Source organism: Ciconia boyciana, chromosome 2 (genome assembly GCF_034638445.1).
Source record: "Ciconia boyciana chromosome 2, ASM3463844v1, whole genome shotgun sequence".
Taxonomy (NCBI): Eukaryota; Metazoa; Chordata; class Aves; order Ciconiiformes; family Ciconiidae; genus Ciconia; species Ciconia boyciana.
In genome coordinates, this window is record NC_132935.1 from 71,460,659 (window position 1) to 71,472,120 (window position 11,462).

Here is an 11,462-nt window from a genome sequence, read left to right on the forward strand (position 1 = left end):
GGCGTGCGGCTGTGCGAGTGCTTCCGGCTTCGCCGCGGCCCCGCCTTAGGGGCGGGGCCGGCCCCTCGGTGGGCTTCCGGGTCGGCGGGGAGCGCCGCTGCTGTTGCCGGGACCGGGGGCGAGAGCGAGGCACCGCCGCCGCCATGAACCGCTTCTTCGGCAAGGCGAAGCCGAAGGCGCCTCCTCCCAGCCTCACCGACTGCATCGGGACGGTGAGTACCCTCCCCGGAGGGCCCGGCCCGCACCCGGACCCCCGACCCCCGCCAAGGGCCAGGGCCGCCCAGTGCGCTGCGCGGCCCGGCCGCCGCCTCGGGAGAGGCAGGGGAGCGGCGGGGTGGCCGCGGGGGCGGCACGGCACGGCCAGCCCGGGCTGTGGGGCGCGCCTGGCCGGACGAGGCCCTGCGTCCCTGGCGGGACCAGGGGCCCGGGCCCGGGGTTGAGGGCGCGGCTGGAGCGCCTGCGCCCCGCGGGCCGTGCCGGCCTCCGCTCGTACCGGTGCGGGGGTAGGGCCTCGTACCTGAGGTGTTGCGTGTCTGTGTGCCCGCCGGTGGGCGGAAGTGCGCGGGTGCCCGCACCGACCCGGAGGCACGGGGGGTGCGTGGGCGTGCGCCGGTTGGGAGGTAGGGCAGCCTGTGGGGGGGTGTGTGCGTGACGGTGTGCGTGTCTGTGCGCAGGTGTGTGTCTGGGTGTGGAAACAGCTGTGTGTGGGCACAGTGCCTGTGTGTGTGTATATACACTTGCATGTGTATAGCTACATGCCTGTGCTTTGGTACAGCGTGTTTGTATACATGCACACGTGTATTTTAGCTTGCACCTATGCATCAGTGTATGTGTACACTGGTACGTACATTTGTATGTATATACACCCATGCCTATATTTGTTCCCTGTGCATAGGATCACATCCCATAAAAGGGTGCACACAATGTGCATGTGAGGCCTGGCTCTCCTTACATCCTCATGGATATTTTCAGTATTTCCGTCTGAGGACTTCAGTGCACTGCTTGCACTGGCTAACTCTTGCCGTGCCACGTTGTGGGAAGGCAGGGACAGGAGCGAGGGAACCAGCCCCTCTGTCCAGTACAGAAGGTGGGGGGGCAAATCTCACCTTCTCATGAACATTGTTCTGTCTACAACGGACAAGCTTGCCATAGGGTGGATGCAAAGATGTGTGCAGATGGACAGTTAAACAAGCCCAGACTGAGAAAGAAATGCTGAGGAAACACGTGGTAGAACACTTCATAGCTGTTGTCAGGTTGGCCTGTCTGAAAAGAAGGTTAAGGAAAAGTTTTAAGAAGGCTAATCTTGTCATTTCATAGTCTCTTTTTTGGTTTTTAAGTTTGTGAAGAAAACTGGTATGTTTTTACAGCTCCTTCTGTTGTAAACTAGTTTTTAAAGGTGAAGAAAGAACACCGAGGTCTTGAGTATTTGCCTGAGTGGTTAACAAAGTCAGGTGAAAGGTCAGTAATGGTTGTGGTATGAATGGGGGTTAACTAAGGCTAACTAAGCCTTGTCCCGGCAACCTGACAAAAAAAAGTTTCCGTGGAAAACCACCATTTTCCTCCCAGAATATTTATTTTGCTACCCAGTGAAGAGACTCTAAGTTAAATACCTAATATTTGTCACTGATACCTACAGAAACCCATGCGCATCAGTCTCTTGCATATGCCAGTGGCTGGGATGAGGAGAGAAACGGTCATAGTTAGTGTTTTTCCCAGTATATTATTTTATTGGCAAAGAATCTGCATTGCTTTTTAGCAGTGTTGAACCCAAACGTAGCTCCAAGTATATTTAGTTAGAACAGTAAATAAAGCATATGCTCAAAAATCAGGATGAGCTTTCCTGTTGTTACCAGTGAATGCTTTGGTGCATGGCTAGAACTCCAAAACCCCTCTGAGATACTGTTACTAATACTTAAATTTGCCATTTCAGTGCTATAAGCGGAAGATGAGGCAATCTCTTCCTCACAGCAACCAACTCCATATTAGTCAGTTAGATTTTTGAGGGCTGATTTTGACATTTCCAAATTAACGTGTACTTTCTAATGTTGAGACAAATGATAACAAAACCAGCCATATATAGATATGCCAGTAGGCTGTCTTCCACTAGGAGTTTGTTCAATCCCAGTGGATTTTTGGGGTACATAAAAGTGTAATTTAAACAGCTGCTTTGACTGGCAACACCAGGAATTTAGGATTTTTTACCAAAAAGGTGGTCGTCACCACCACCCACCAGGAGCTACATGCAGTTTTGGTCCTCTTCTAGTTGTTTGTAATTAAGTTCTCTGAAAATTTGGCTGAAAGTTCTCTGAAAACAAGACAGCAGGTTAACTGAGAAGCAGTTTCAGGTTTATTTTACATATGTGGTGACTTGGCAACCAATGATGAGTCACAGTGTGGATTTTAAGATACGAAATCAAGAGCCTGTGTTGGTCAGCTGTTGAGAAATGAAGGGCTGGCTCCAAGCACAGCTCTTTGGTGTGAGGAAGCTTATAAACCACTGTTGTCATTATGGAGCTCCACGTTAGCTTTTTGCCCAGTTCTGACAACTTTCAATTTCTGCAGGTGGAACTAAAATTTAAGACAGTTCTGTGTACTAGTAAGTGTGGGGAGAAACATGCTTCCTTTTACAAGTTTGAAGTTTATGAATTAACTTTTTGTGCCAATTTATGTGAAGTATCTACCTGATCTGTGAAAGACTTGTGTGTTTTCAGGTCATTTTCACAATAGTGAAGTCTCTAGTACAGGTCCTGCTAAAGGATTAGAGATATCATTAGATTTTTTTTTTTTAATTGCATGTGAATTGTTACTGAAGAGAGTTGTGTGAGATGTTAAAAAACTTGCACTCTTTCTTTAGCATGTTAAACTTAACAGTTTGGAGACTCAAGTGATATCACTTCTGTGCTGTTTCAATCTTGGACACGTTTCGTTGTACCTTTTGAAAGAGTCAAATTGCTTTGTAAAATCTCTTACCACGTTACTTCAATGATAATTACCCATTAAATGGCAGTTAGCAATTATTGTATTTGGCGAGCAATGATTAATGTTCATAGTTACCATTTGTTACAAATGTAGACAACTCTCAGGCAGTAATTATGCCTATGCTTTAGATGTTCTTTCCTGCGTATGCAGAAGTAGTATGACTGAACCCAATAAGATCAGCACACAATATGCTTTTTCTCCTGTGGTAAGAGAACAAGCGTCACCTTAAGATATCTAAACAATTCAAGATTTTTGCATATAAAGAGCTGGTTCTGTGGGATCACTAATCTGAAGTGTTTGCTGAAACCCAGGAAACACTTCTCCCTTTTTTTCTTCAATGGCTGGTTACTATCAAGTTTGCCAGCTGGCTATATGATGCCCTCCTGTCTTCCCACTTACTCCCCACAGGCATGTTCCCACTCTCCCTTTCAGTTTCTGCTCGCTCTCTTGCCGCGCCTGCCGTGCTTGCCTCGACATTGCACTAAGTGGCAGATTTTGTTTATCCTTGCTGGCTGAGCGCAGTCAGATGACTCAAAGCTGTCATGAGGCCGGTAGGAGGAAGGATGCATCAGGAACTGTGTCATTGGTGGTGTTTTTACTTTTTCTTCTTTGAAAAAACACTCCGAATTTATGGTTTTTCAGAGTAGTAAGTAGGAAACATAGGAACAAAAGGCTAATAGTTGTGACAACGATGTTAAAATTCAGTCTTATATATGATGTTCTTTTTTTTTAAATTTAAATAAACTGTGATTTTGCTTAATAGGGATTTGGGATACCACTGTTACTTTCTTTTATTTAGATTGGGGCCCTTCTGTAGCAATGAAATGTACCTCGGTGTGCCTTCTTTGTGAATAATAAAAAGCAGCTCTTCAAGTCCTAATATACGGCCTAGTTTACTTTTGGATGAATTAGATCCATTCTCCCCTCTTCTGTCCATTCTCATTTTTAAAAGCTGGGGTCCTGTGTAATGCATGTGTGAAATTTTTATGTAGTTAATCAATGTAGGAGGATCTGTCTCCGTTTCCTGCTAGTACTGCCTAAAAGAATCATTATATAAATAAACCAAATAACTTGTTTTTCCCCTGTGGAGGAGGCTGACCTCAAAGATGCATTTAACTGATGAAAATCTTGAGGAAGTGCTACACTTCGAACCTACAAGAGTTTTAAAATCGCAAATATCTCTTTCTCTTGCTATTAGGAAAATATTTGGCATAATAGAAAGCTTAATACATTTTTTTTTCAATGCCAGCTGTGCCCAGGCACTTTCATGTCTTGTGTGGAGTGTTCCTATCAAATGTTCTGCTCAGGATGCCTCTGGCGAATGCATGTTGCTCTCTCAGAGCAGAGATTTAAAAGGGTCACTGAGACACCAAAATGAAAATCTGCATAATTATACATGTTTAGCCACACTATTAGGAAGTCAGAATTGTAAATTTGCACTGATTGTTCTCAAGCTATAATTGGAATGTCATTATATTCTAATCCCTAGAGAGGCTCCTTGGAATGAGAAATTAATATGCTTTATTTTGTTGTTTCCAGAGAAATGCTGTGATAGTCGGTTCATGTTAAGGAGGCTTTCTTTGGTTTTTTATGAATTAGTGTATGCTGTTAGAATGATCTGTACCCGGGTTTGGTTATGTAATTATCATCTTTAACCCTCTAACGCAGAAGGTTAAAATATTTCATAATGGCAGCTCTGTGATATGCTTTGCAGCAGGGCCGTTAAGGTTGGCTGCTGGAAGTCTCTTACAGAGCTATGCAGCTACTATTGGGATTTGAAGCAAAAGTGCAGTAAGAATTCAGAGTATCTACCAGGTGGAACTGCTGTGTCCTGGCCCCCTTTGCGGGAAGTGATGGGAAAAGTGTCTCTCTGACAAAGAAGTTAGGCACCTTTGAAAAAATGGTTAAGTCTGGGCTTCTTAAACATAACCAGTAATCCAGATGTCCTTCTGAAGTATTAATGTTCTCTGCCCACCAAAAATAAACCTCTAGCCTTGCTGAACATGTGTCCCTCTCCCTTTTGCCTTGCCCCGTTATCTGCCAGCATGGTACACTTAGGTTTTTCTTTTTCCATTCCAGTTTAGTGCCTGACACTGTATGTTATCAGAAATTCCTGAATAGAGACTGTGACTTGAGTGGGTGTGCAAGGGAGCATCTCAAAATGATGAGAACGTGTTACAAAGGCAGAGCTTCCCGCAACCTCAGAATGTTTTTTGTGCTCCTTGTAGGTGGTGTTTCACTTGATTCTGGTTTTGGATTCTCTACAAACTTTAAACTGTTTATAAAAACACTGAGTGAAGAAACAATTCAGTTAGAAGCATAATAAAACTGAGGCTGTTCTTTTTGTTGTCCAATACCTGAATAAAACCTTAATAAATGTTTTTTTGTTTGTTTTCCCTGTCATGTATTAAAGGTGGATAGCAGAGCTGAGTCAATTGACAAGAAAATCGCTAGGCTTGATGCAGAACTAGTGAAGTATAAGGATCAAATGAAGAAGATGAGAGAGGGGCCTGCAAAGGTAAGAATCTTCTGTGGGATTTAAGCATGAGAGGATGTGACTCACAGTTCTTGTCATGTAGTGGGGTGATTTAGCCAGTTCATCAGTTTCTTAGTATTGCATCTTACTGTACTGATGAGATAGAAGATCCTGCAGGATTATTTTTATTCTGAAGCATCTCTTAGACATGCATCTTTGAACAGTGTTTTCACTGGTTTTTATTTCTCCAAAGGGTAATGTAATTCCTCAATCAGAAGTAACTTGCTTCCCTTCTTCCTTCTGTTACCTGAATTAAGTCTGGTAGAGAGGCTGTTTTGTTCATCAGCCAAAATAAAAAGGTCTGCGCTATGCAGAAAGGGAGTAGGAAAACCTGGTTTTGAAAGGGGATTAACATATAAAATGTATCTAATAATAAAAATATGTGATAAAACCAGTATTGTTAAAGTGCCTTTTGCAGTATTATTTGATGCTGACCATTAAAATGTGTTGATGAAAGATGGTTCTGATGGACTAAGTTTGACTTTGTATTCTGCTTATCAAAAAAAAAAACCTCAAATGCCAGAAATTTTGAAAGTCTTTTCTATTAGACGCTTTACATACAAGCCTATTTGGTTAATCATTAATGCAGGACAAATGGTGAATGTAAGTATTGTTAAACTCTTTGCACTAGTAACTGAGGAATCTTCTGGAAAACTTAAATGGGATACATTAGGTTTAAACAGTATAATCAAGAGTAAAGTCAAATATTTTTCCTAATGTAACAATATTGTGTCTTTCAGAATACAGTAAAGCAGAAAGCGTTGAGAGTGTTAAAGCAGAAGCGAATGTAAGTTTAAACCTTTCTCAGTTTGGGTTTAATGAAAGCCTGTTTTCTTTAAAGGGGGTGGCACTCTTTCCAGTACTCTTACTTTTGAGCATTCTTTAAAGAAAAATGTTGACCGAGCTAGCCAGCCTTTCAGAAGCATCTCCTTATAGGTTTTGCGTTGGCATATTTGTGCCTTATTTGTATGTGAGTATATAAATTTGTATTGGGACAAGCTGACCTTAATCTGCTCATTATTAAAGCTGTGCTTGGCTCCTAAACTTTCTGAGAGCGTGCCTCATTTTATATTATTAATTGATTACTATAAATTGTGTACTTGATGATCTTGGTCTGGTTTACTGGCAGTTTACCTGTTCTCTGTGGACACCCTTTAGGACTTGAGCACATGTAGCGCAGGTAATTGTGTCTATGCAAAAAAAGCAGAATGGACAGGATAGGTGATCCTGTGGTCTGCTCTAGTCTAGTATACTGCCTTGAAAAGCGTCCAGCAACAAATGCAAAGGAAAGAATGTCAGAACATGGCAAGTGTTCCAGTGTGTTTCACTGGAATATTTTATAGTACCTGAACTGCAAATCTCTTAGATGTTATCTGAGCCAAAGCTCATATTGTCTTGTATTTCATATTCCTCAGATGAATTGTACCTCTACAGACTTGCTCAATTACTTGTTAAGTATTTGTGAACTCTTACCATCCAAAATATCCTATGGTTAGGAAAGCAATAGTTTAGTTAGATGTTGTGAGAAGGACTACTTGGTTTTGGGGTGGTTTTTTTTTTTCTTTTTTTGACTATGCTGCCTGCTAATCTTACCTGATAGTTGTTCCCCTAGTTACAGTCACTGGGCCCCTCATAATAGGCTATCATCATATCCCTCAGTCATCTCTTTTCCATCTTGTTGAACAGTAATATATTTAGACATTCCTTGTCCAGTAGCTGTTTGTGTTTGGGTCATCCTTGTCTTGCAGACCTCCTGCCGTGGATGTTTGAAGGACTCATTGTTCGTTGTTATGCTTTCATGTTTATGTTTAACTTGACATATTTTACATTCTTGATTGGATACAAGTTTAGCTTTGAGAAGGATGATTTCTTGATTTCTGAAGTCCCCCTTTTCTTTTTGGTTAGCCTTAATAGTTTCCTTTTGCTACTCTGTCCTCCCCCTCCTCCCTGCCCTGCAAAGCTCCAGTGCAGAGCCATTGTGGTTTGGATAACCTGCATCTCTTCTGTTCTGCTTACAGCATTAGGGAGCAGTGGCATGCATCTCTAGCTTACAGCGATTAAAACTTTTGCTATAACCTCACCTACTGTGTAAGCTTATACAAATATGGTACCACCGTCAGTTAAAACAGAAGCTTAGTTCGGGAGTAGCTTTGCCAACTTTAAATACACAGAAATGCATAATCGCCAGATGTTTATGAAGCTGTTTATTCTGCGATTGTTTATAATAAATTAAAAAATCTGTTCTCATCTTTAGACTACTGCTGCAGCTTTTTCAATTTTTTAAAAAACTAAGAATTTTTGTGGCAATAAATAGTGCGGTGTTTTAAAGCCATTATTTGCATTGTTTTTAACAGGTATGAACAACAGAGGGATAATTTATCACAGCAGTCTTTTAATATGGAACAAGCTAATTACACTATTCAGGCACTGAAGGATACAAAGACAACGGTACCAGTATACTAATCTCACATTTGTTTAATGTGTCTATGCTACATCAGATACGAGCATGTTGTTTGACTCTATTCTAGGTTGATGCAATGAAACTGGGGGTGAAAGAAATGAAGAAAGCTTACAAGCAAGTCAAAATTGATCAAATTGAGGTGAGCTTCTATATTTTAAATTATTAAATGTACCAAAATAGTGACGAGTGGACTATGTAGCTTAAAGGTCAGCTGACTGTTCTAGTTCACATGAGTTTGCCTCCTTTTTTTTTATGGGACCACCATCATAATTCTTTCCTGATTTCTCTGGTACTGCACAATCAGTTGTTGGCCTTACTGCACTGACTGTTGTTTCCTTGCTGGGCTAATCTTTAATCTCTGCCTTCCTTTCCTTTGCACTTCAGCATAAATGTTGGTGAATACTTCCTGCCATGGCTTTTTTGTCCTCTTTTTTCTTTTTCCCCTCCATGTTAGCAACATGCTGATTAGCCCTTTGCTCTCCTCAGTTCAAGGTAGTGTCTGATTAAAAAAACAAACCCCAAAACAACCAACCCCTCCCCCCCAAAAAAAAACCCCAGCCAAACAAAAAATTTAATTTCAAGAGGTCTGCAAGGCCTGGCCCTGCCTTCAGAAAATGTGTTCAAAAACCCCATAAGATCTCTAAATACAATTTAAAATATGCTGCACTTAAACTCTTATCAAATGCTAGTGCTGAATTCCTTCAAGTTCTCTTTCCTATGCTGTTTTTATATATGCCTTGCATTGTAAACCTTTAGGCAAGTATTGTCTCCTTACTTGTACCCAAGTACAGTGCCAATAGGTACGCTAAAGTATCTTCTAAATTTTGCTGTGGCACAACTCAGGTTAGTGCTTATTCTCCAGACGGTAGATTTAATTTATCTAGATTTCATACTCTCCTGCTTTTCAAGATAATGCTGGACTCTGGGTAATTTATTGGAGTTTTTCAGTTTACCCTGAAGAATACTTAAAACAAAAGAATTTTGCAGAGATGTTGTTTCAAGGTTCCTCTTTTTCTACCTCATACATTTATTATAATTTTAATAGTAGTTAAAGCCACATTATAGTACTGAATGCGTGTGTCTTGACTTGTATTAATGCTGCTTCAAAAAATGGTTTATGCATTAAAAAATTTGAGTGCCTTGTATGTTGGAATTGTTAAACTGAATTTGATTAAGCTCTGATAAATGTAAGTAAAACTATTAAATATGGACCAGTTGAAATTGTTTCTTGCTTCAGGACATACAAGATCAGTTAGAGGATATGATGGAAGAAGCCAATGAAGTCCAGGAGGCACTGAGTCGTAGCTATGGAACGCCGGAGATTGATGAAGATGACTTGGAAGCAGGTTAGGAAGGTGGAGGATGATTTTTACGTTACTGAATGTAAAAATCATCATACAGTCATACAGTTATTTTTAATTTAATTAGTCAAATACTCTAAGTGTGTTTAAAAAAAAAAGTTTTAATCACTTTTTTAAACATAAAAGCTGCATTTCCTTTAAGACCAGTAACAAGAGTATGAGAGATACACTAATGGAATGCTACAATGAAGGAAACAAGGTTCTCTGTTTTGTGTGTGTGCGTGTATTCCCGACTGATGAGTAAGTAATGCTAAATGAGTATGAATTTAAACATTAAGTATGAATCCTGTTTCTCTGTAAGAGCAACTTTTCTTTTGCAAAAGGAATTCCTTGCATAACGTTTTCAACCAACATAATTCTGTTTCAGAACTGGATGCGTTAGGTGATGAGCTTTTAGCTGATGAAGACAATTCCTACTTAGATGAAGCTGCATCTGCTCCAGCAATCCCAGAGGTCACTCCTACTGACACGAAAAACAAAGTGAGTCCTCTCCTCTTTAAAAACAAAATACGTACTTTTAAAAATTGTTTTGGATTAATCTCATTTGTGTTGGTTGCTCGATATTTGGAATCCTTAATGTTTTGAACAAAAAAATGTGCTTAATGTTTCATGTATTTTGAATTTCATATATGAGAGAATACAGTGTACTGAATGCTCTTTATTATATTTTAGAGAGTTAAAATGGCATTTTGTAACTCCTAACTGATTGTCAGACTGCAAGTAGAATTCAAGTGTACCATTACAGTTCCTAGTATAGTTATTCTTAAAAATGTAAGAAAGTCTTCTGTATGTTTGCTTCTGGGGCTTCATAGTGAAGAAGAACACTGATGTTCTTATTTTGATCCCAGCTGTCACACAGTGACAATTACAGATATATCACTTCATAGAAATGGTAAGGAAAATTTTGTGAAATGTTCTGGTTGGTGGAGAGTTGTTAATCCGTTGCTTCTTTTTCTTTCTTACAGGATGGTGTATTGGTGGATGAATTTGGATTGCCAAAGATCCCTGCAACATAAATGTTTCAAAAGCACAATGGATATAATGAACTATACTTTACAAATCAAATTAAGAAATTTTTTTTTTTTTAAATCCTGGAGAACTTGTCCTTCCAGTGTAACCTTAGTATCACTACATCCTAGAATGCAATATGAATGGCTGGTGGTGTTCTTTCTTCGAAGAAAGTTGTTCTACTACTGACTTTTCTATTAATGGAAAAATTGGCGCAATTCCCTTCAGTGGAAGCAGTCAGTCTAATAGGTTTTGATTTCTGTGTCTTATGGACAAAGTAATACGTGAAGAGTAGTGGTGGCTGTTGATAGCTGAGGTTTATTTTGACTTGGTATTATGTTTCTCTTTCTTGAAACTAAGACTCTATGTTGCTGCTTACTCTCTGTAAAATAGCTCCCTTATTACTAGGCTTATTTGATAAAAGAACTGAAAGCAATTTTTAAACTACTGCAGTCTTGAGACTTTTATGCTATTGTACTTGCAACCTTCTTGAAAGCTGTAATAAATAGGGTTATCGTTGACTTCATGTATTCTGTGGAGACATAAAATCATGTAGATTAGCTGATCCTTTTGTGTGATGTTTCTGGTAATTAATTTGGTCTTAATCTGCCCCCTGTTCTTATCAGTGTCGTGTGCCACTCCAGCACAGGCTCTGCCAGCGGCGAGGTCTGCTTCTGATCCCAAAAGCACCTCACGCTGCCTTGTGCACTGTGACATTTACACCAGGCTTGCTTTGGCCACGTCTCTCCTGTCAGGAGTTACTTGAAGCGGCAATGAAAGCCAGCGGGAAAACCAGCATCCTACCACAAACGGTCAGAGAAAAACTGCTGGGTTTAATTCACCAGCCGCAGGTCTGAGGCTGCTGCCGGGGCTGGGCTCCGGTACCGAACAGCAGTTTTCGGGCCTGGAGGCAGAGGAGAAGCCTCTGGTGACGCCCCGGGCCGGTGCGCAGGCGGCGCTGTCGGTCGGCAAGGGCTGCCTCTCCCGAGGGGCCCTGAGGGCGGCCCTGCGCCCCTGGGTCTGAAACGCTGCCTTTTTCCCTCGCTCTCGTCACGAACCCGACGGCTGACGCTGCCGCCTCCCCCGTGGCGCCGGTGAACAACAGGCCTGCAGCAGC

The 11,462-nt window shown here is 41.2% G+C and overlaps 1 protein-coding gene across 1 annotated transcript; it reads left to right on the top strand.

Moving 5' to 3' along the window:
• Positions 1-45: 45 nt before the first annotated feature.
• Positions 46-10,911, top strand: CHMP5 (charged multivesicular body protein 5). The gene is made up of 8 exons (XM_072852957.1): positions 46-212; positions 5,393-5,497; positions 6,256-6,302; positions 7,870-7,963; positions 8,044-8,115; positions 9,214-9,322; positions 9,705-9,817; positions 10,303-10,911. The coding sequence occupies exons 1-8, from the start codon at positions 144-146 to the stop codon at positions 10,351-10,353; spliced, it is 660 nt and encodes a 219-aa protein (XP_072709058.1). The 5' UTR covers positions 46-143; the 3' UTR covers positions 10,354-10,911.
• The last annotated feature ends 551 nt before the right edge of the window (positions 10,912-11,462 follow it).

Excerpts from the sequence above, each read along its gene's own strand:
- CHMP5 (XM_072852957.1), top strand. The coding sequence starts at position 144 with ATGAACCGCTTCTTCGGCAAGGCGAAGCCGAAGGCGCCTCCTCCCAGC. Across the intron at positions 213-5,392 it reads TCACCGACTGCATCGGGACG|GTGGATAGCAGAGCTGAGTC; the intron begins GTGAGTACCCTC and ends CATGTATTAAAG. Across the intron at positions 7,964-8,043 it reads TGAAGGATACAAAGACAACG|GTTGATGCAATGAAACTGGG; the intron begins GTACCAGTATAC and ends ACTCTATTCTAG.